This window comes from Falco naumanni, chromosome 12, assembly GCF_017639655.2.
Source record: "Falco naumanni isolate bFalNau1 chromosome 12, bFalNau1.pat, whole genome shotgun sequence".
NCBI classification, from domain to species: domain Eukaryota; kingdom Metazoa; phylum Chordata; class Aves; order Falconiformes; family Falconidae; genus Falco; species Falco naumanni.
In genome coordinates, this window is record NC_054065.1 from 4,671,050 (window position 1) to 4,694,437 (window position 23,388).

At 35.6% G+C, this 23,388-nt stretch overlaps 1 protein-coding gene across 11 annotated transcripts in view; it reads right to left on the reverse strand.

Moving 5' to 3' along the window:
- USP34 (ubiquitin specific peptidase 34) overlaps nt 1-23,388 on the reverse strand; it is a 134,369-nt gene that overhangs the window by 67,101 nt on the left and 43,880 nt on the right. For 8 of the 11 annotated variants that reach the window (XM_040611622.1, XM_040611618.1, XM_040611616.1 and 5 more), the window contains 16 exons: nt 15,103-15,184; nt 14,926-15,018; nt 12,624-12,749; nt 12,073-12,202; nt 11,412-11,447; nt 10,879-11,009; nt 9,698-10,314; nt 9,028-9,242; nt 7,184-7,299; nt 6,973-7,100; nt 5,738-5,827; nt 4,769-4,864; nt 3,604-3,686; nt 2,132-2,286; nt 1,127-1,240; nt 95-194 (listed from right to left, as the gene is read on the reverse strand). In XM_040611622.1, the coding sequence (XP_040467556.1) occupies nt 95-194; nt 1,127-1,240; nt 2,132-2,286; nt 3,604-3,686; nt 4,769-4,864; nt 5,738-5,827; nt 6,973-7,100; nt 7,184-7,299; nt 9,028-9,242; nt 9,698-10,314; nt 10,879-11,009; nt 11,412-11,447; nt 12,073-12,202; nt 12,624-12,749; nt 14,926-15,018; nt 15,103-15,184 (2,312 nt within the window). The remainder of the gene's footprint in view (nt 1-94; nt 195-1,126; nt 1,241-2,131; nt 2,287-3,603; nt 3,687-4,768; nt 4,865-5,737; nt 5,828-6,972; nt 7,101-7,183; nt 7,300-9,027; nt 9,243-9,697; nt 10,315-10,878; nt 11,010-11,411; nt 11,448-12,072; nt 12,203-12,623; nt 12,750-14,925; nt 15,019-15,102; nt 15,185-23,388) is intronic. The other 3 variants (XM_040611623.1, XM_040611619.1, XM_040611615.1) reach the window with 1 other exon arrangement.

Here is a 23,388-nt window from a genome sequence, read left to right on the forward strand (position 1 = left end):
CTTCAGGACTATGCATTTTTATACTAAGAATAAAAGGGGATAACACTAGATATTCTTTACATTTTAAACAGAGAAAAAAAATAAAAATTCATACCGTTGATATAGTAGGAGTTGATATACTGGATAGCTGCTCGACTGACGTCACCAGACTGTGCTCTTAAAGCAATACCCCAGAATTGGTCCATGCCACACAACTGTTTTGACAAAAGAAAAACAAACACAGAAAAAAAAAACATTGCCTCATTGTTATACTGGGAGTGATGCTTTTCTGACTTGAGACATTATATTTGCCTTGTGATGCAGTTACTAAAGATACCTTCATTTTTCCTCTGCTTGGGTTCTCATCACTGCACTCATGAATTACTATAAAATTCTAAGTTTCACAGAAACATTTTCATACTTTGAAGCATGAGAAGAACTGGTTAAAATTCAAAAGAATGACCTCATTTCTGACAAACAGGAATACTTCTAAATGAAGCCTTAAAACTGCAATTATAATCAGTATTCATTGCAAGAATAGCATTTTAATAAAAATTTGCCTTAATTCACAGAAAAATCATTTTATTTCTGAGATAGTTTCTCTGCACAAAAAACTACAGAAGAAAAACTTCTAAAGCACTTCACACGTACACTGAGACACATTTTATAAGAGATTTCTAGTCAGAATTAAATATGCCTAATAGAATGTCATCTGAATCTTCTTATTTAGGAAAGTAAATGTTACAAACCCATTCTTTAAACACAATTAATACAGTAATGCTAAGAATATGATAAACTGCACAAAGATATTCAGGCAACAGGTATCACTTTCTTTGTGGTTTCCTATCTCTACCTCTAGAGACAAGAGCCACACGTGCTCAAAGTCATGAGGGAAACTCGGGATCATTGGCCTCTTATTTCCATTTCACTGTCTCACATTTGGAACTTCAGAGTCCTGAGTTCCCAGGGACCTACTCAAGGCAGCAATCTGTGCAGACCCCACCACTGTGGGCTGTGGCATTCCTATCTCAAACCAGTAAATATTCAAGTCAGTAAGTTCTCAAGAGAGATGCTGCTGCAGATGAGTAATTTAATTCTCCCCTTCCCTCAGAAAGAAATAAAACATAAGCACAGAATCTAGGCTTACCTCTGAGTTTGAGCCACCATCATATGCACTAGTAGCCAATCGAGCCAAATTACACAAATGCTGGAAAAGGTTTAGGCCAGTCATACTAATAGTTTCAGGTTTTAGTTGTGGCATCTAAATAAAATGAATGCACTTTAGTATGGAAAATAAAATTCAGTAATGGAACAGATAGCAATTACAGAGTATTTATTTCATTAGCACAGAACAATGTTACTGTTACTACCAATCATATTCAAATGCAGTAGATCAACTAAAATTTATTCTTGCAAAAGATCACACTCTCTGAATTTTATATACAATACAAAAAAATCGACCATAATTGGCTTCAACAAACCTCTTTTCTCTACCACCAATTTGGACTGTAACAGTGCAGACAGAACAAAAATTACTGTAACATTACCTGCTTAACTTATCAACAGCAGGGCAATTTATTAGCATACACGATGTTTCTGTTCAAAAAAACTCATAAGTTTACAAAACCAGACAAAAAACTGCATAGCCTTAAAAAAGAACTAGACTACATTAATTATACAAAATGGATAGATTTGAAAATTTCATTTGTTGGAATGGATGGGATGCCTTGCAAAAAGCTCTGATGCTGCATGTTCATATTTTCAGTGGATGTATTAATGCGATTCATATGCCCCTCCCAAAAAGAAGAAAAGTCTTTTTTTTAATCAGGTAAGCTATACATCATAAAGGAAAGAGTAGTTCTGGGTGGCTTTTTTTTTTTTCCACATTGAAGTGCTATATAGCTTCAGATACAACACAGAAGCTACCTGCAAAGAAACACTCAAGTAAATAACTAGTGTGAAAAGAATTCATACCAATTCGTTCCTCTCTTCCCTCCAAGCAGAGAAAAATCATTTCATGACAAGTGGGGCCCTCCAAGACTACTGAAGATGTTTTTTTCATAGACACAATTTTAAATATGTTAAATAGTGCTGATATGGAAAAGAAACACTTTTACTAGGATTGTAAGGTTGCAATTAACTCTCTACATACCTTTTCCAAGAAAAGATGCTTGTAAGTCTCCATACCCATAGCATGTTGATCTTTACTTCGTACTTGATTTAAGAACCAGTGTAGTGCATCATCGTAACATTCGGAATCTTCTACTAAGCAGTGCCACAGTATGTCCACTTGTTCTAAACTCAACCCTAAAATTAGGGAAGTATTTTTAACTAATCCTTTATAACATCAAATCTATAGTGACAGTCCACAAAACCCAAGAATACATGCATAGAATTCAGAATAGTCAGGACAAGAAGTTTTCAGAAACAACAAAAGAAATATTCACCACCTACCAATTAGGAATTAGACTTTTCCCCTTTTAGAGCTGGCAATCAGCTACAGGTTTTGGTCATTAGTGCTCTCAGTTGTTACTAACCCAATGAGTAGCGTGGGCTGACCTGAGCTCTCATACCAAACAGCAGGTTGCTTCTTAGTTCGTAAGTAGTTATTGGGCATAGAGTCCAGCTTTCAGCTGGGTATTGAGACTGTGGCTGAAAATAATATCTCTGTAACTATTTTATTGCTTCTCCTTTGAAGAGAACAGTAGGTTTATTTTCTTAGCTGGCACATAAACATTTGTGATATCACCAAATTTCTTTTAAAAGAATTGCAGCTATTCCATCAACAATAGCAAATATGGTGTTGCAAGTTTTTTCTCTTGGCTACAGATATTCTCATTCCTTCCTGTACTCTAATGACCAGTGATGAGCCATACACACACCATATGCCAACTTTGTCTATAACGAGACTACCCAAAGGACTCCTCACCTCAAGCATTTTAACAAATGACCTCAAGATACAATCAACTGAAAGTCTCTACAGAGCTGATGCTGAAAAAACACTGAAGGCTCCTAGTTCACAAGGGCTTGAGAGCAGCCAAAAGAATTAGTGGAAGGGAAAGCCACCAAGGGTTACTAAAACCACAGAAAATCATGTTCAATTTTTAATTCCATCAGCCACATCAAAAGACTTCTATTTTTAACCTTTAGAGTGAAAAGGATTAACCATCTGCACAGATCAACTGTCATACAGAATACTACTTTCGCAGAAGTGTGAACCAATTTCCAGTATTATTAAAATATGAAGAATTATTCCTTTTTGGTATCACAACATACAGCACACTCTAGTAGAAGATCTCTGAAAACATCATGGACATGAACCAAAACCCACAAATACAGACTATATTATCTTCATTTCAGTAATTACTACAATCCCAATATTTAGAAAAACTGAAGCACAGAAAACAGAAAAATTTGTTTCCACAGAACTGCAATAGAATCTAAACTCCAGTGTTGGTTGTGTGCTTCCATCAAAAAAATCTTCCTTCTTTTGAAACAATATCAGAGTTTATTTAAGATTGTATGTTTAAAATATCGTATTTATTTAAGCTAACATTGATTATTAAGAACTACGTGAGCCTTACTATGAGGTGCTTCTCTGATAAGGTAACCTCAAACACTTACTGAAATGATCTGGTGATCCTAGAGTTGAAAACACACATGTCAGGAATTGAAGACGAACCTGAACTTCTGCACTGTGGCTGTATCTAAAATTTAAATTTGTATAAAAACAGAAGTTTATTTAAGTGTTTATTGTCATAACTTTTTTTCCCACTTATACACGTGCCTCTTAAAACCATAAATGATTTTTTCTTTCAAGTTTCTTTCTGAACTGCTACAGAACCACACCAAACAAGTGGAATGACATACTAGTCATTACTAAAGTGCTTTTTTGAGGGGCGGGAGTGGAGGGTTTTTTGGCATACAATCCAGTTCCCACGAAGCATTTTGTCATTAGCACCTTGCAGGATCTGACCCTAGTTTTTTCCCTAACTTGTAAAATACTGATATTTCTACTCTGAATTGCTGATCTCTGCTGATATATATCCTTCACAAAAAGTACTTTTGCAACTTACATAATATATTTAACTTTATCTGTAGTTGTAAGATAGAAGCTTAAAGGTCAAAAGAGCTGAACAGCATTTCATTTTGCCGTAGTTTAAAGCAATTCATCTCACTTTCAAACAGCTTTTGAAGTAATTCCTCACTAGAACCATGTCCAATATAAAGGAGTATGATGAAGTAAAAATTTGACCCATAAATAGCAACATTTTTCAACTGTGGATGCCCATATTTACATACTGACTTTGACATCTGTCAAAATGTGAGTAGTTATTCCTCCAGGATTGGGAAGCTAGAAATTCTTTCTTGTGTATATACACCTATTTTTAACCATGCATATTGGAAAGTGCAGATGAATGTGTTAAATAGAAAAAAAAAAACCTACCGCAAAGGTTAATAACAAGATTTTAAAACTAAAACATTTGAATAGTTTTATGACATGAAATCACTTTAAATTGATTTGAATACATAAAATCTTTGTGTTTTATTTGTAAAGGAATACTCAACATAATGTCTAACAAAAGTGACATGAGAGTTGTTGCATGTTTTTCTAAGGAGGCTATTTAAAATGTTACTGTTTTCACAGACCTTTGTCTCCCTAAGCATGTATAATGTCCCTATAGAAAGTATGTACTTTTAAGAACACATCAGAAGCACCAGAAGAAAAGCAGAAAATAAACATTTTAAATGTAAAATATCAAACACTCAAAGTCAGTTGTGTACTTACAATGCGTGTTTATGTCGTCCTTCCCTGACTGCCTGAATGTAGTGTACCAAATTATCAAAGAAAAGTTTCATCATATTAAGTTCCTTTTCTGCCCACCTGTAACAATTTAAAGGGCAGAAAGTTATTATGGTTTGCTTAAAATGATCAGAAAAGCTACAGAAATTAGACAGCTATTATAGGAAAACTGCACACACATCAAATCAAAGCAAACATTCAATTTTTCCATCTACCATGAATTCAGGAGTATTTTCTAGTACAGTACTCTCTTCTTCCCTGTCATCCACAAAGCTCCACAGTGTTGTTATTTTCAGGAACGGGACTGACAGAACACTCCCTTCTGAGACCATGAAAAACGTCCCTAAAGGCCCTAATTCAGAAGAAGTCTAAGCCAAACCCCAGAACTGGTCATATATTTAAACATGTCATGTGTAAAAAGGCCAAGAAAAATTGCTGATAGTCACCGCAATCCTTGCCAGAAGTTCCAGTAGTCCATTCTCTGTAGTTAGCCCAGCTAGTTATATAGTCTGTTCTAGTAAGGCATGCTAGACTATGTATCTTCACATTTCAATGGTTTTCTTACAAACCAATTTTATTATTACTGAGAAGCATTCGATATAACATCAGAACAGAATGATGTAACATCAAGTTACTACAACATTTTACAATATACTACTAGTGGATGTCTAGTACTGTCTGCAAGTTTTTGGGGATTAAAGCAGGGAGGGTGGAGTGGGGTGGGTGTTCAAAAAAAATATTCAGTCTACAGCTCAGTTACAACAGTAGTGTGTATTATGAAGAAATCCAGGCCTAAGTGATTAGACAGGCTTATGTATCTAGACCAGACAACAGACAGATGATGACCATAGTCATTATTGGTCTGGACCACAGCGAAGGAGCAAGCCTTGCAGCAGCCCCCTAAACGTCATCAAGTCTCTTGGTTTAGGCTGCTGGGGACAGGGGGCTACTTACATTGTTATCCAATGTGTATCATAACTGCTCCCAAATTGCTGAAAAGTACCAAACAGCTTTGGAAGAAGACGAAGTGAAACTACTACTGATCTAAAGGAGAAAGAGAGAAATGATGACAGTATATATATGATTGTTACAAAATTAAAATTGTCAATTTCAAAATTACTTTGAGAAGCTCAGGTTCAGTGAGCCAATAGGCTGATGGGGCTGTAAACACCTAAGTGCAATCGAATTTACCATGATGTCAGCCAATCAGTTTTCTGAATCTGAACTACACATACTTCAAATTCTTTACATGTAATACCTTGGTTGCACAGCTGCTGGACAAGTATAAAAATAAAACAGTATACATTCTTCTTATTTAAAAAATTTTAAATTTTAAAAGGTAAATTCTTATTTTTGAGTTTCATAAAATTTGTCTTGTGAAATTTCAGCAAAATGAGTACATTTTTTCTACAAACAGATGACAGCAGAAATCTGCCTCAAACTCACTGTAGACACAAGTAGGTGTGTATTGTATGACAACTATCTAGGCAAACTCAAGAAGTGCATAAATGCCACATAACGGAAATTTCTTATCAGTGATAAGTATCTTCACATTTCTATAATTAATTATTGTCTCAGTATACTTGTAACATCTCACAAATACAATTCTTAGCAAAAAGGTAACACTGCAGGCAATGTCCACCAGTTGATTAGTTCTATCAACAAAATAAATTCCACTTTTGCCAGTCTTGAAACTGTACAATCTCACAGCTCTGGCTGGTATTGAAACAAGTTATCTGAGGTCAAGGTATTACTTCTACCTCCAGCTGCTTCTCCACAGAATCCAGACCCCACAACAGACCTGGTGGAAAAGAACTCATCTGTTCCTCAGCCACTTGCACATAAATTCTAAATATTTAGTTCAAAATGCTTATGCTAAGGTCCTTTGACCTTGCACTCAACTGGCCAAGGTGTGGACCCGATTTTACCAAATGTTAGGAAGGCAGTAACCTCTGGCAGAAGGGAGAACAGACAAATCAGCAAGATGAGAAATTCACGACACTGATAGAATAGAAAAATCAAGTATCAGATACATCCATAACACCTTGAAAACTATTCTTATACTTCTGTTTTTGTCTAGTTTAACTTGTGTTCCTGTAAAATGAAACAACCATTATAGTCAACCTGGATTTCCTTTATGTTCCAAAAACAGATACATATAAAAAGAGATGACTTATGATTTAAGTTACCTGTTGTTTGCTAAATTTTCTAAGCAGCCTTCAATAAATCTCATTCGAATCTGTCTGTCAGTGAACCAGCATACTAAAGAACAGAGCAGCTTCTCTGCTTCATTTATTAACCCTTCAGAGAGATGAATCTACAGCAAGTAGAAAGAAAGGTCACTGAATAGTATGTATTTATTTTCTTTAAAAAAATATTCTTTTCTGGTATTCAACTTACTGCATCTTCATCCTGGACCAGATCCCACAAAAGGGTATTTCCTTTCTTACAAACATTATCCAAATTAATGTCCGTCACCGCATTGCTATTATATTGGTGTTTATGAACTGCTGGTCCTGAACAAAATATAAAGACCGTTATTGAATAAATAGAAGGAACTACCTAATCTGAACATTATTTCCTAAGTGCACAGACAACAAGAGGCTTTATTTGTAAACCTGGCTATTGTAAAGTGCAAACAACAACACTGTAATTGCAGCCTTTTTCCACATATGGGTTCTTAAAAGAAGACAAACTATTATGACCATACAAGAAGTCAACAGGGCAGTTAAGCCAATATTTATACTGGTTTTGGCTAATGACAATGCACAATAAAAACTTTACTTAAGAACTGCAGGTGCAGGTGCAATTGCTTTTTCATTTAATTAGATTTAATTCATAGTATAATTAAAATATTTCTTAAGTCTTTCTGTGGTGCTGTGGTCCGAAGGGAAGTATCTTTGCAACTACCATGGTTGGAAAGCAAGAAAGAAGCACATTGCAATAAATTCCCCTCACAGTGCATGATCTCCTTTATCTAACTAAAAGTCAGGAAAAACAAACACCATTTTTTATATACAGTAAAGAGTATCAAAATGCATGACTTTAGAAACTCATCATGTTTTCATAAACACTGATAGACATTTTCCTTCTTTCCACAGCTGGTACCATTCATTTATCTACTACTGGATACTATTAAGAGCAAAGTCAAGTAGAAAATTTAGACTGCATGCAGAACACTGTAATTATTTGCATGTGCAAACTAGGGGTGTCAAAAATAATCTGCATTGAAGGCCTCATGCTCAAACAATAATTTGGATCTTCGGTAAGATGTGCAATATCTATGGAAAATACTGAAAAAATATGCTGATTTATAGCATGTTTTAACTACAAAGTTTTAGTAGTTTACTCAACTCCATAGTGTACAAAAAAGATCCTTCCAGATTTTCAATGTCAGACTGAAATTATAATTCAGTTAAGCCTAAAGAAAAAAAGACTTCTTACTCAACTGTGTTTCAGGAAAAGAAATAAACAGTAATGGTTTTACCATCTGCTGGAAGATAGCAAACTTGGTTCTGCCAGACCAGTGAAGAAAAATGTCAAACCTTCACCAACCATATCCTCCCTTATATTTAAAAGGGGGATAAAACAAAAACGAAGCTGCTACAATAGCACATGGAAAGGTGACATAATTCTTGAGAAGTGTTCTAGTAGTATCTTAAACTGGACCCTGAAGTAAACTAGAAGATTTGGTAGCGTAAGACGAAATAGCAAAAAATGCTCTTTAAGGCAAGCTCCCTAAGTTATCAAGTTATACTTTAACTCATTTTTCCAAAATTATCCTCTGTACAGCCCACTGTGGTTAATTCATTTAATATGACAAATGTACAGAATCACAGTAAGATGCACCCACCAGAAGAAAATCGCATAAGGTTTCAGAGAGAAAAAAAAAATAATCTCACATTTCAGTATCACCTTTCTTTTTACTTTAATAACTTACTAGAAAAAAACATTTGCTAGGCTCTTTAGTGCCTTTATTTGTTTTAACTTGCCTTACAAGCTTCAGTAGAAATGGGGGGTGTACCTGAAATTTAAAAAAGGTAAATACAGCTAAACTTAAGTGATATAAAAATGAATCTCTTGGAGAAACGGTAGAATGTCAGCAGTCGCTGTGGTTTCTTTGGGCAAATACACATATATGGTTAATATAATTTGATTACTTTAGTTATCGGATACTAATTCAAAATTACGTAAAACCAAGTCAGAAGTACAATGTTTTTCTGATTTCTTTTTATCACTCTTACCTTGACTAAGATGTTCATGATAGATAGAGGCAAGGTTAGGAAGGTGCTGCTGGAGATGAGATGTTAGCTCAGCATGTGAATTAATCTGTACAAGCTCTTCTTCACAGCCAGACTCCTCCCCATCAAAATCAGCCATATTTTTCTCTGATTTTGCACTGACTTGGGAACTACTGCAACTGACATCATCTGCACTTAGCATATCATCGACCATATGCCTGTAAAAGAAGAATATTAGAATGGACAGTATCAAAGAGAAAGCTGTTTATAGCAGACTATAAGTGAGCAGACATCTCCCTAAAGCTAAAGTCAGGATGAATCATCTGTCTGAACAGAGCAGATCTTCACATGAATTTGAAAAACAATTACAGATAAATTGAAGGTCTCACTATCATGACAACTGTGTTGACTTCTTTAATGTTAACTAAATACACCATTTTCCAAACTAATTTTAACATTTTATTAAATGTTGTCTTATTTATTCAACACAAAACCTTAACAAAAAACTTTAATCAAATGTTAACAAAACAGATGACTGTGCAACTATCTGCTGTAACTATCATGTCTGCTAGACAAAATTATCCTAAATATAGCAAAATGTCCATAAAAATTTCTGCCCAAATGGAATATTTTGCTACCACTTTTATTTCTGAAGAAACATCTAGCCACCTACCCATCATGGTGGTGGTGATGGTGGTGGTGATGGTGATGATGCTGTGGCCCAATGAACTGTCGACAGTTAAATAATTCATTTCCAATAGTTTCCCCAAGGAAGTCCCCTGTATGAGTTATACAAGAATCTTGAGACCCTTGTGAAATGTGAGCAGCGCTCATTTCCCCTGTCATATCATGCTCTGCATCCTCAGTGTGAGAACAAGCATCTAGCATTCTAATTCGGTTATCCACCGGTGTCACAGAGTCACTGTTAAAAACATGGTCCTTTCCTGCCCCATTATTTGCACCACTCCTCTCCGATGCCCCTTGTGAATCTCCCAGACAAATGCCTGCTTGTGATTCCAGTTTTCTGCTTCGCAGATCTGTGCTCCTACTGCTCTTCTGGGGATTATGACTCCTATCTTCTTCCTCTTCATCCTCCTCCTCTTTGAGAGCTTCAATATCTGCAATGTCTTCAGACTGCACCTCGCTGCCAGGGCTTCCAGCAGACTGGCTTGCATGACTGGAGTTGGCTTCATTGCTAGATCCATCACTGTGGCCACTGCTACTACCGGGACCACTACTGCCATCCTCACCACTGTTGGCTGTCTCATCAGAGCTTCCTTGCATGGATTCCTGTAATAATAATTATTATTTTTTTAAGATTGGTGGAAAAATAAAACACCACTGAAAATACATGATCAATTTCATCATTCAAACACCATTCTCAAACATGCCAAATCTACCAGTTTTCATTCGTTCTTTCTCAATTTGGGTGCCAATGACAAAATGCTCTGAGAAAGATTCAGATTTAAGAATTAATTTTTGAATTATCTTATTCGTAAGAAGGTTTATCTTCAGGGTTTGCACCTACACAGAGTCACAGTGTGACACGTGAACAGTATGTCATGCAATCCCTTACTAAGGATTAATCTAACTGAAATACAATTTAAATGCCACAAGCCGTTTGTTTGAGGTGTTTTTTTGTAGCGCACTTGTTCACAGGCAAGGTACAATATATTCTACGTGAACTGCACAGAATATAAGTAAAGATTCCAGCTATCCACTATCTTGCTGCAGGTAAACATACCTGCTATGCACCTGTTCAGGTCTTGAAACAATTATGGAAAAAAATTATTTCCATTGTTAGTAATAGGGAACTCAGTAACAACATTCACAGACTAAGATTTACACTCTTACCTCTGTATCTGAAAGACGCTGCTGTACATGTTTTGTTCTGTTAATAAGCTGTTCCTCCATTTCAATATCACTGCCTCCACTCTGATGGGTGTCACTGTTGTCACTACTTTGAGGGCTTGCTGCTGGTGACCCTAGTTCAAAACCACATTTCCCAGTTACTTTGTGATATGTGTTAATTGGAATATAACAGCATCACATAAATCTGCCTCAAATGTTGAACTCAACAGCATTCTTCCTGCAAACAGCTGAACAAGGGATGTAACTCAATCTGTGTACCTAAACACTAAAAATTATTTTTAAAGCACTGAGCATTTAACTACAAAATTTGTATTCTTATGTCTCTTCTTGCCATATATAGCACGCCTACTTGAATTTCCTAGGTGCTACATGAAATATTATTTTCATTTGACTTCTCATAAAAATGTAATTTCAAACTTTTACTAGTTCTTCTATTCAAATTCAATAGCTGTAGAAAAAAACACTGTAGTATCAAACATTATCAGCCTGTGGTGTACTTATAAAAGTGTACTTACAAGGTGAAGGGGCTGCTCTTCTGAGCTCCTCTTCTTCTGGAGGAAAAAAGCAGGATGGAAAAATAAGTGACTAAGAATCTTTTTGTCAGCATATAGTTTTTATCCACGATTCATAAAAATCAAGAGTAGGAAAAGAAAGGGAAACTACAGCAGAATGGCTTGGTAGCACCTTTAGTAATGAGTGTGGGGAAATATACAGTCAAGTAAAAACAAAAAAAAACCCCACCACAACAAAAAATCCCACCAACCCAGAAATAGCATGTAATGTCAGAAACTAGGTAAAAAAATAAGGTAAGCTCTTGTAAGATTTTATGTAGCTATGTAAGTTACAGATGTTCAGCAGAACTAGAATAGTTAAGTGATGAGTTATGGACCATCCTCTGAATTTAAAAAAACAAAACAACAAAAAAACCCACAAAAAACCTCCACATACTATTTAGATACACAAACAGAACTGATCTGAAAAAGCTTTCCAAAGGCACTCACAAAGTTGTAATGCTTTTGTCTTTACCCTCAACTTGTGCTTGAAAAATATGCCAGCATGACACTTTTTAAAAATACTTCCAAGTAAAAAGTTCTATACATCCTTTTTGTCCAAAGTCAACAAGGAGACTACGAAAATTAAAAATGTAACTACCTGATCTATTGGAAAACCACATACCTTTTTTGTTTCCCATGGGTAGATTGGTACTCAGTAAAGATGCAAAAGAGCTTTGTTTTGACAGCTGAGCCTTAGCTGCTAGTGCATTATTCCACAGTGCTTTTATAAGCATTGATGCCAAATACAAGGTCTAGAAACAAAACCAGGTAACAGTGCCATTAAGAAGCAGTAGGTTTTGTATGCAAAGATCGACTGTTAACCCTTCTATAGGCCAATACTATACTTCACCAAAATAAACTAACCAAAATAAATGAATGCACAAAGTAATGTTGTGTGAAACACTTTTTAACTTCAGACATGAAGTTAAAATCTTCTATCAGTGGTTATGTAGTCCTCAAAAATCTCTGAAAAAGATTATAATTCAAAAGCCAGAAAAGGCCTACTTGAAGAAATATTACAACTTTACTCACATAATGTCCTCTTCATGCATTACTGAATATTATTTTTACATGCATTCCTTTAGAAAAACAAAGACAAATCCATAATGCTTGATTAATATACTAACATAATTTCTTTTCTCATTACAGTGATTTTGTTTGGCTCCTCTTTACCTGTTCGGTGTGAGCACTTGGATGAAGAGTTGAGACTAGGTTAAGAAGATGTCTAAGTGGGACAGGGTCCAGGTTTTTGATCAAAGAAGGAAACAAGTCATGTATGTAACGACTGCAATGCTTTAGCTACAAAGTAGAAATAAACGGAGAAGGTAACAGCAAAATAAATTTCTAAAAAAAATGTCAAAAATTGATAAAATTTGAGCAATTAAACACCACCTTTGCACAAATTCTCATAAACACTTGTCCAGTAATTCCAAATTACATCAGACTTGACATTTTGCCTTAACTTCATTTTCACACTGCGAAGTATATAAAGTTTAGTGAAATCAACTGTAACAACATCTTCCTTATTTCCAGTTCCAAGAGATTTGGTGAAAAGAACTGGAAGTTCATGTGGTATTTTAACTTAACTGTAACTTATAAAATATTAGTGTATATGCTAAATCCTGAGGGAAGTAATATTTGCAGTGATTACCTTATTAGGCAGTGGTAAATACAAATAAAGACATTACAGACTAATATGAGACTGAGAGAACAGACTGTGTGAACTGTGTGAGGATTACTTATAATTCTGTTTTCCTTCCAGTAATGGATGTCAAAAAATATGACAATGTATTTAGCTAACTACTCTATTTACACATTGAAGTTACAGTGCTCCTAGATGCTTACCTCTTAGGTTAAATGCTGCTTTTCATAGTCACTCAAAGGGTTTCATTACGTTTGTAAGGATGTTTATATTCAAAAAAATAAAATAATGGTTACAGGAAGCTTCTAGAAAAAACATTCTTAATGTTGGTTGCCACACAGGCACCTCAAAAGGTGTTTTTTTTCATTATTTATTTTATTTTGCCTTCTTGGCATATAAAATATCTGTGTCAGCAGTTTATGAGGTACAGGCCATCCTTCACAGGATTTAAATGTAATGATGCGGGTTCTATAGAGGGATGCATTTAAACATGTTGAGATATCTGCCTCTACTCAGAGAAGATAAATTTTTGTCAAAAAGTTTAAAAAGTGGAAGATGGATTCTTTAAGGCCTTCTCTTCTTACAGTCTAAATGTGTCAGCCTTTTAAATAACATTAGAGGTTTAAACCTTTTACAGGAAGTAATCAGGACATACAATCGAACACGTATATTCTGAAAATATCGGGGTGTCAAAATGAACATGTGAACTGTGGAAGACTTATCACATTTGGGTAATATATTAAGTTCTTAAAATACTATAAAAGATAATTAAAATCCAGAGGTGTAACGCTAGTGTTAGTTACTATGTGTGTGCAATCAAGAGAGCTAAAATATTGCTTTAAAAAGGTATGTGAAGTAAGTAATCATTAATTACTCTGATACAGAAATTTGTTGGAGCCTAGTAGAGTGAATGCTGTTATAATGAGCATTTACTACATAGCAGCTGCGTGTTATAATGACAATGGACTACAGAGGTTTCAGAATGTATACACAGCATTATTTGAAACAAATTACAGAGAAATACTGAACACAAAAAACCCCAACCCTTCAAATTCTAACTTGCATAAAAGTATGTTCCTGTCAAAAAGATCAATTTTATTTCTGACCTTCATTTTGAGTGTATTTTTTAGAAAAATTGACACTGAAATCTTGAGGGGGTTTTCTGGTGCTTGGTTTTTGTTTGTTTGTTTGTTTAACAAAAGCAGACTGAAACCATGGAAAAACAGTTTCCACAACAGGAAATCATGGTGTCTACTGTATTCAAATCCCCTAAATAATAAATTTCACAACCTAAAATAAAAAGCCTAGCAATCCATTAAAATTAGCAAACAAATATATCTTTCCAAAGGAAAAAAACCTATCAGAGTTTCCACGTTTACCAAGCAAAAAATAAAATCTCAGTGCCTTCTATAGACTGTAACACCAGCACCATGGCACAGCTGTGAACTTCATTGTCACAATTTTCACCTGATTGTTCCCACCAGGAGTACCAGAAATGGAAGCTACAATACATCGCAGCAAGGCAATTTAGCACGACAGTAAAAGTATTATATCTACCCTACAATCTTCATCACCATTCTTAGTGAAAACACTATATCCTTGCTATACAACTTCAGGTTTTCCTTGTATGAAAGTAGCATAGGTGAATTTTTGCATCTAATAAAAACCAGTAACTGTGGCAATTACCTAACTTGAAATTTTGGTCAGCAAAACACTCAGACAGACAGAAAAAGTAAAAAACTTAACTTTAAGAATGTAAAACAAAATCAACTTGCCATTTTCTATTTTGTGGGGTTTTAATCACTCCTGCAATTATAAAATTGTTATATATACCTGTGCTGCAGCCCAAATACAGTCTATATGTTGAGTACTAAGTCTCCCTTCAGCTGCAAGAAAATTCAGAATCACTTGGCACTGTTTGATGATCTGTAAAATGAGAACATATTGAGGAAAGATTTACTAGAAGTTACACCCCCATGTTTATACTAAAAATAGTAATTTCATACAAACCTCAATATGTAAATTTGGTCCAAAAATGTGCTCAACTACATTGTTGCTGATAAGCCAGTCTGCAAGCTCTTTTGCAATTGATCTAGAGATGAAAAAAAGAGTGGACATATGTAAAATTATCGGTCTATAATGTATATGCTGTGCTCTTCCCTAGCACAGCATGTTTTTTCAAAATAAGATCTGTAATTGTAGTAAGCACACGAAAACTTTTTTGAACGCAAAGCATACTCAACATTTGTTCATTCAGGTAGGAAGCAAAAGATTTCCGCATTTTTTCTGTAGCTGGAAGGCTAATGCCAAATACCAACATTTCCCACTCACCCCTCTGGTTCATTAGCAAACCTGTAGCCAACAACTCTACCTATTTTATTAGTTAATAGAGCTCAACAGACCACCTGCAGACCACTTTTGAAGACCTCACAGGTAAGATTTTGATAAACAGTGCTATTTAACCTGAATTCATCGTGAAATTCCAGAACTATTTTTTAAAGAAAGTAACATAAGTATTTTTAGATTCTCTTGCATAAATAGCAACTCACATAGCTTTAAAAACCCTATGTTTTACACAGTCAAACTCACACATATGCAGCATACAGATACTTCAAAATTCTCATTTTCTTTCACCCATAAGAATGGGGAACTCTACCCACTGCCAGTCCATAAGCAAACATTCAAACAGGAGAGCACAAGGAAACTGAATTTTCCAAAACAAAAGTTGAACTTCCAGAAAGGACTGCCCTGTCTGGAAACTAGTGCATAAGCTCCTTTTTATTCCTTCCTTTCAAGTAAATGTTTGTTTATCCAGATTTTGGCACCAGAAGCAATTAGAGGACATCACAGTATTTAAAGAACAGCCTGTAGTTTTAAATGGCCCTGGAATAAAAGCCCTCTGTTTCACAAGCAGGAGTGGATGGGAGGGAGGGGACGTCTTAGAGGACTACAGGAAGAATTATTTTTACCAGTACTGTATGTGTCATGTTTATGGTCACTATTAAAATTCCAGGATTGCCAACCTTTATCATCCGCTGTAAGAAAAGAAGATTCTTTAAGTACAAAGAGACTGCCTTTGTAGGTCTTCCAAACAGGATTCGCTTTTCCAGGGCACATTGCCAGTTCATCAATTGTTTTGAATTGCCTGATCCCTATGGATGAACTCAAGGAGCAAAATTCCTGTTACTCAACACCATTCCTATACTGACCTCTTCCATTCTAATTCCAGGACATGGGGAATCAAATGTTCTTATATTGCTCAAAAAAGATAACGTCCCCAACATTTAAGTAATAACTAGATTGTGAGGTAAAATTTACCAATAGTATCACTTACAGCCTATTGATAAATTAGTTCTTATACCCTGTCAAATTGACTTTGCAGTATCTGCTCATAGAGGGATGAAAAAGGTAAGCCAGACCTCTTCCATGAAATCAAGATCTACTTAACTTCCTACAGCCTCATTTCAAAACAAAACCAAAATCCAACCACCACCCCCAACCCACCAAAGATGCCCACCCCAACCCAAACTTGGAGCATGCGCATTACAGACCCACTGAGGGCTTGCATTTCTGTCAAACAAAATCTAAAACAAGACCTTTTGACATGCGAGCTGTGATTTTGCAGATTTTACAGCTAAGGGACCTTATTATTCATTTGAATATATGCTAACGGTCTCCTTTTAGCAACACACACAGCTCTAAAAAACGCTCTTATCCACCTGCCTCCATGCTGACAAGCACAAGTGACCACAGTGGTATTGCCCATACAGCTCTGGTACCTTCCATTTTGTCAGACAGCTGGCAGACCCAATACTACACATTGATCTTAAATCGTAAGTGCCCAACCCACACTGTGAAAACCGAATGCAGCCTGCAAAAAAGTGCCATGAACCTACAACCTGTTTGCCCCCACCTCCTTCTTACGGCTTTACATTGCTTCCCCTTGCTGCGGGCCGAAGTGCTCCTGCTACGTGACCAAAGTATAAGCAGGAAGCCTCATAGTTTGCATTTTGCACCTATAAAAGGTAGGCAGACCTGGTCACACGAGTGAACATACATCCACTAGATGCAGGAGACCTAAATGGATGCATTTCTAGATACAAACTGTAAAAAAAAAATCACTGCATATAGTCCTCCATAAGGTGCAAAAGCCTTAACACATGAGCCATAAGTCAATGGAGGCAATTTTGTTCCACGACCACTTAATTTCTTCTTGGGACTGAATTTTTAAACCTGTTGCTTTCAGAATGAATCCCAGATAAACACTGCCAGGCAATGTTAGCATGAAAGGACTTAATCTTCAGTGTGTCTCTCTAAACCAAACACTTCTGCTAGTGCCACAAAGTCCATTAGACATTGTATCCAGTCATTGCTTGCATTTTAGCTACTCCACAGGAAAGAACAAAAACTCTCTTAGTGAGTTCCTTCACATTTTATTAAATAAGTATGGCAGTTCTCTATCTCTAATTGGCAACATTTTTCTTCTGAGAAATAATGGATTATTCTTTTCATGGAATGCCTTTTTTTAATAGATGTACTCTCAGCAGTAAAAAACTCTTTATCATACTGTTGAGCTCAACCGTGATAAAATGACATCTCAGATTTCTGAAGGTAAACATTCATTTGATATGGATTTGTTGAGGATGACAAAAAACAAGAGGATCCTTGTGAAAGGTAGAATGCAGCCTTTGTGTTTCCCAGCGAGAACTGTTCCTCCCAGAATGTTTTGCTGAGGGCACACCAATCACTAAATATACTGCCTTTTAAAATGACAAAGTTATTACCAGCACCAAGTATTTTGTTCTTTCATACACTAAGAAATACATTTGGGATAGTAGATTCAAGGATTCACCAAAGAAAACTAATTTCAGTGTAAATGAAGGATGCCCGACTTATTTCCTCAACACTTCAGTTTCAGGAAAGTTTTTTTTCATCCAGTGGTTTTCCAGCTCCTTGGTAAGTTTTCTCACCTTCAAATAGAGCTAACATCTTAACTCACAAGCAATTCCAGAACTTCATATAAATAAAAAAACCTTGCCAGCCTATGGATAAATCAACCTATGATTTAAGTCTGTGTATTGTCATTTACCCCATTTTAATTTAATAATTATCAGAAGCCCTATAACCTTGAGAAATTTCAGATACACTCAAATTCATAAAAATTCATTGAGTTCCAAGTTGTCCCAAATCACCACGGCAACCTGGACATTTTACTAGAGGATTTAAAGTATAATTTTCAATATTTTTTAATGTGGCTTCCTTTCAGTTTCTAGCTATGTTAAAATTTCTTCCATATAGATTTCAATTTCAAATCATCTGTATTTTTCGTAATTCAAAAGTATCTTTTCATAAAGCAATTTGCAAATTATTGTATAACTATTACTAGACAATAAAACTACAATTCAGGCAACTCATCAATAACTCAATTTTCAGTAAAGGTATGCTCAAATTTTCTTGTAAAAGAAGTTCTTCAAAAGGTTGTAGAAAAATTTTCCTCTTCATCCTGAAGCAAACAGTGAGAGTGAAAAACATGCATTATGATCTAAGTATAGGTATGCTTACTCTAACATGGAAGTAGCAGTACAAAAATGGTTTTACAAATTAGGTATCTAAGTCATACAGGCCTTCACAGTAAGAACACTCATCTTGCTAATAACATGTATTAGCTGTTTTTCCGCAGATTTAGTAATTGGGATAGCAAAAGCCATTTAAAGAACTTGATATTCTCTACAAGTCTGTGTTGGGTGAGGGAGGACAAGAAAAGAATGAAAAAGTAAAGGGAGGAGCTAGTCTAATTTAATAGCCTCTAAATCTTTCTCACACTGGAAATCTGCAAAATATATTGGGCTTGATGATCTCTAGATTCCATCACCTTCTCCCTAGACTTTTCATTTAAATTCACTGACAATCTGTATCTCTCAAAAAAAAAAAAAAAAACCAACTTTCAGGAAATGAAATTCAAGCACTTTTGACATTAGTTTCCACAGGCATTCCATGAGACTGCAGGGAAGAGAGCGGAAGCTATGCCATTTGTGATATAACTTGATGTTTATGAACTGCACTTAGGAAAGGCAAGTACTAAGCTTGCGCTTTGTTCATTATTGTAAATAAAACTATACAGAGGAAAACTACAGTTTATGTGTTTTCCAAGTAGGTCACAGAATGCCTGTCTATAAGAGGACCGGGTAAAGTCCTAGAAGCATTTTAATCTAAGGCTGTGGTGCAATACTTGGTAGCCACACGATGACCCAGATCCAGGAACAAATGCCACAACAAAATACCCCCCCAGAGAAAGCCTTATTTATCCAGCCAGTCAATTCCCAACGCAATTCACCACGCATCTACAAAAACACACCAGCTCGGTACTGGATGAAATACACCAGCAAGTCAGCAACGTCACTGAAAAATATGTAAAAGCTTACAAGATAAAATGCAGCAATATAATGAGCAACTTGCAAAGGATGAGCACTAACATTTCTTGACAAAATCACGGAAATAGTTCTTCAACACAACAACAGATGCAATACACTGATCTCAACTATTTAGGACCAGAAATGTAAAGAGGATATAGCAGGCACCTTCTCAACACACATTCAAGCACATGGTTTTGTTTACGAGCACACATTTTCCTATTTGATGCTCTGCAGGCTCCAAAACCACCACTCCGACATCATCTCGAATATTTAGTAAACTACTATGTATGCCACTAGAAAGGCATATACCACCAGAAAGAAACATTGATGAGTGGAGTAAAAAGCTTTACTACTGGTTGGTTGTTTTTTTGTTCAGAGAAAATGTGAAAAAATCCCTGGAATGTGGAATGGAGAGAGGGGAAGAAAAGTTTAAATGATGCTGCCATAAATCCAGCTAGTGAGCTGGATTTCTCAATTTCAAAAATTGAGAAAGCAAGAGTTAATAGGAGCTAAGAGAACAGTGGTGAAGGGAAAAAGCAATACAAAACTAGCAGTTTAATAGCGCAATAAATAAGGAAAAAGAGGGAAAAGAAAGGAAAAGAAATAGCCCAGATCTTTCTATTCACAGGTGAAAGGAATTTTGGACATCTGAAGTTACTCCATAAGAAGCTTTTTAAGCGAGAGTAGTCAAGTTTTTTAAATTAGATGGGAGGTTGCCTCAACATCAAGCTGAAACCCAAATTACTGGCTGCCTGCCAAGAGAAGAGCAAAACAAAATATCTCTTTACACATGTTATTTCCACAAGCTACCAGTGTCCTTAATAAAGAAAAACCAACACGTTTTCCTCCTGTGGTCCAAATAGCACAAAGGAAAAAAATCTTCCCCTCCCTGAAAGGCACGATCATTTTTCACTAACTGGTATCAGCAAAATAGTTTTACGAATCACTATGCAATGACTTGAAAACTCTTCTGCTCAGCCTCATTATTTTTAGCTTCAACAGATTTCATACTCTTCATTACCTCAGATTGCAAAGAATTTGATTCTATCTTAAGAGCCAGGGATAACTAAATTAAAAATATTTCTCTGAGGGTTACTATGAAGTTGAGTCACTGAGACATTGCAAGTATCTGGACAATACACATACTCAGTCACCACAAACCCTCAACCCTAGAGAAGACAGTCAAATACACTAAATCTAAAAAGACATACAAATACCTAGAGCTAGAAAACAGACTCCTGTGTCTCAGCTTTCTGCTGTTTTCAAGTGTAAATTGTGAAATCCAGTGTTTTGCTAGTCAGAAGATGCTTTAGCTTGTCTTACCATGAAAAAATTTGCAACCATGCAGATAAAGGTGGGAAGCTACTGTTGCAAAATAGTTGCTAAAAAATCCTGATGGTACTTCCCAACAAAAGGGAAAGAGCTAGGACTAACTGACAGCTCTTTTTTAAAAAAACAGATACCTCCCGCAAACCCACCTTATCAAGATACAGAAGGAGAAATCCCAAAGGTTGACAGTTCCAAATGCATCTGGAAAAGTCAAAACACATAATGGGGATGACCAGACATAAAGCAAAACATCCTCCTTTGATAATTCTGCAGAGGCTACAAAGGTACAAATAAATCTTAGACTTCCTTTTTCCACTAAAGAAAGAAAATAGGAATGAAAAGCTTTCCTTTTGCTGCTCATTCAATCACTGCCAACTCCGTAAGCGCCTTCTCATCCAAAAATTTCTCAGGAACACAGTCTGTAATGAGAGGGAAGCTTTGTACTGAACAAACTGTAGAAGTAAGACATTTTCCCCATCCTTCTGCACCAGCCTTTTCTGATTATTTGGATGGAAGAAACCAGTGATTCCAAAAGATATTTGAAGATGAGCAGCAATACTCGTTACTGCTTTGTACTCAACTTTTCAGGTAAAACACCAGACTGATTGGAATTCAGAATAGAATAAAAAAAAAAATCACATACTACAAAAGTGGAAAAGAAGGTCTTCTGTTCATGCTGCATTCCTTTCAAATGACAGGCTGTTTACAGATGCCCTTGCCAAGAAAGTAATATCCCAAATGAGAATTTGACAATTTCCTTCAGCTTTAAAATAACTCTGATGTTCTTGCATAGTACATCTGCTCTTCTGCAGGGAAATGTAAGCACCCTTCTCTTTTTTTCCCCCAGTTGATAACTTTCCTTTCTTATATTTGACACAGAAAATCAAACAGCTTATTAGATTTAACTGGCAGAATAACTTCTTGTTGATGTTAGTTACTACTAGTAAAAAACTATTTCATTCACAATGTGTTTCAGAAGATACACTAACCAAGAAACACGTCAGTTTCAGATTTTCAACATGAAGGAAGAAGAAATGGATAAAATTAAGGTTTGGCAGTCCCAGTGTAACAATACACCATAAACTCGCAGCACAATATTGAAGATACCCATCAACCAAGCCACCTCACATACTCAACGTGTTATGCTCCTGTAGTATTTACTTCTACTGCTATAGAACTAGAGGCTCTGGAAAAAACCCAACACCTCTCCCAGGGCACAAAATCTAGAAGTAACAATTACATACAAGGATATATTATGTTAATATTATAATAAAATAATACACGTGTGATTAACATTTATTACAAGAATGCAAATTTGTTGAAATGTACATGGACTTGATGACATTACATTCAGGTTTCATCAGGTCATAGTAAGATATCTGCATTATACTTGATGGGAATTCTTTAAATTTTTTCTGAGATTATGTATCAAAATTTCCTTTAAAATTAATGGATAGCATTGATTCATGTTCACTTATTGATTTAGTGAACAAATGACAAGAAAAAGTTGATCACAAGTGGTTACTTGTTTTGTATTCTCAGGGTATTTTCAGATCTTTATGGAAGCAAAACTGCCCCAGATTCTGATTCTTTATTTTAAATATCAGCCTATTACCATAAATTTAACTTCAAATATTCAAGGTGTTATTAACAAGAAATCTACAGTATTGTGGTCTTGACTGCTGCCAAGTTTCAATAAGCAAGTGTTAAAATAAAACCATCTATCATAAAACCACCCAGACAAAAAAGCAAGCCAACTGCTGCTGTAACAGTCTTCCCATTAATGACCAAAAGATACTGGAGAGCGTGTGTCTGTAATGAGACAGATATGCACATAGATGCAACACCCAAGATAAAGGGAAAGAGAGTATCACACCCCAAGATAAACATAAGGAGTATATCACAAGTAAAATCCTAGATTTCACACACTTTGCCTATTATTTCAAAAGAACAGTTATTTCAACTACCTGCAGACATACTTTTGTCTAAATTCTAGACAGTCCTAACATTAAGTTTAGAGTTACTACAAAAATCAATACATTTCCTCACTGGAATCCAATCCCACACATGAATCTCCTCAAAGATTTATGAGGGTCCCCTTTAGAACTGTTAAAACACACCTGAATTATACAAATAATGACTTTGAAGAGAAAAAACAAATAGCCTCACAGACTCAGCATAAAACTACTAACAAGGCTGGGAGCCAGCGATGGCAAGACAAGTCTTCGTTAACTAAATAATCAGGAGAAATGAGAAAACCACAAAAATACCACTAGGATGTGATCTAGCTGGCTTGTATGTATGTATCACAGTGGAGATAATGGCCAGTTACAGGTATTTATTATTTTACTCTCTACATTTTTCTAAAGGTTACCTTGACTCTACTTTTTAAGACAGTAAAAAAATCCAGAAACATTTAGAAATATTTTTAAAGTTACTATTTGAAACCATTTGTTAAACCCCTGATTAGAATATTACTAATAAATGCTTTGCATTATCACTGTTCCTTACTGCGTGCAATCCATAACAACAATACAGAAGAAATGCAATCATA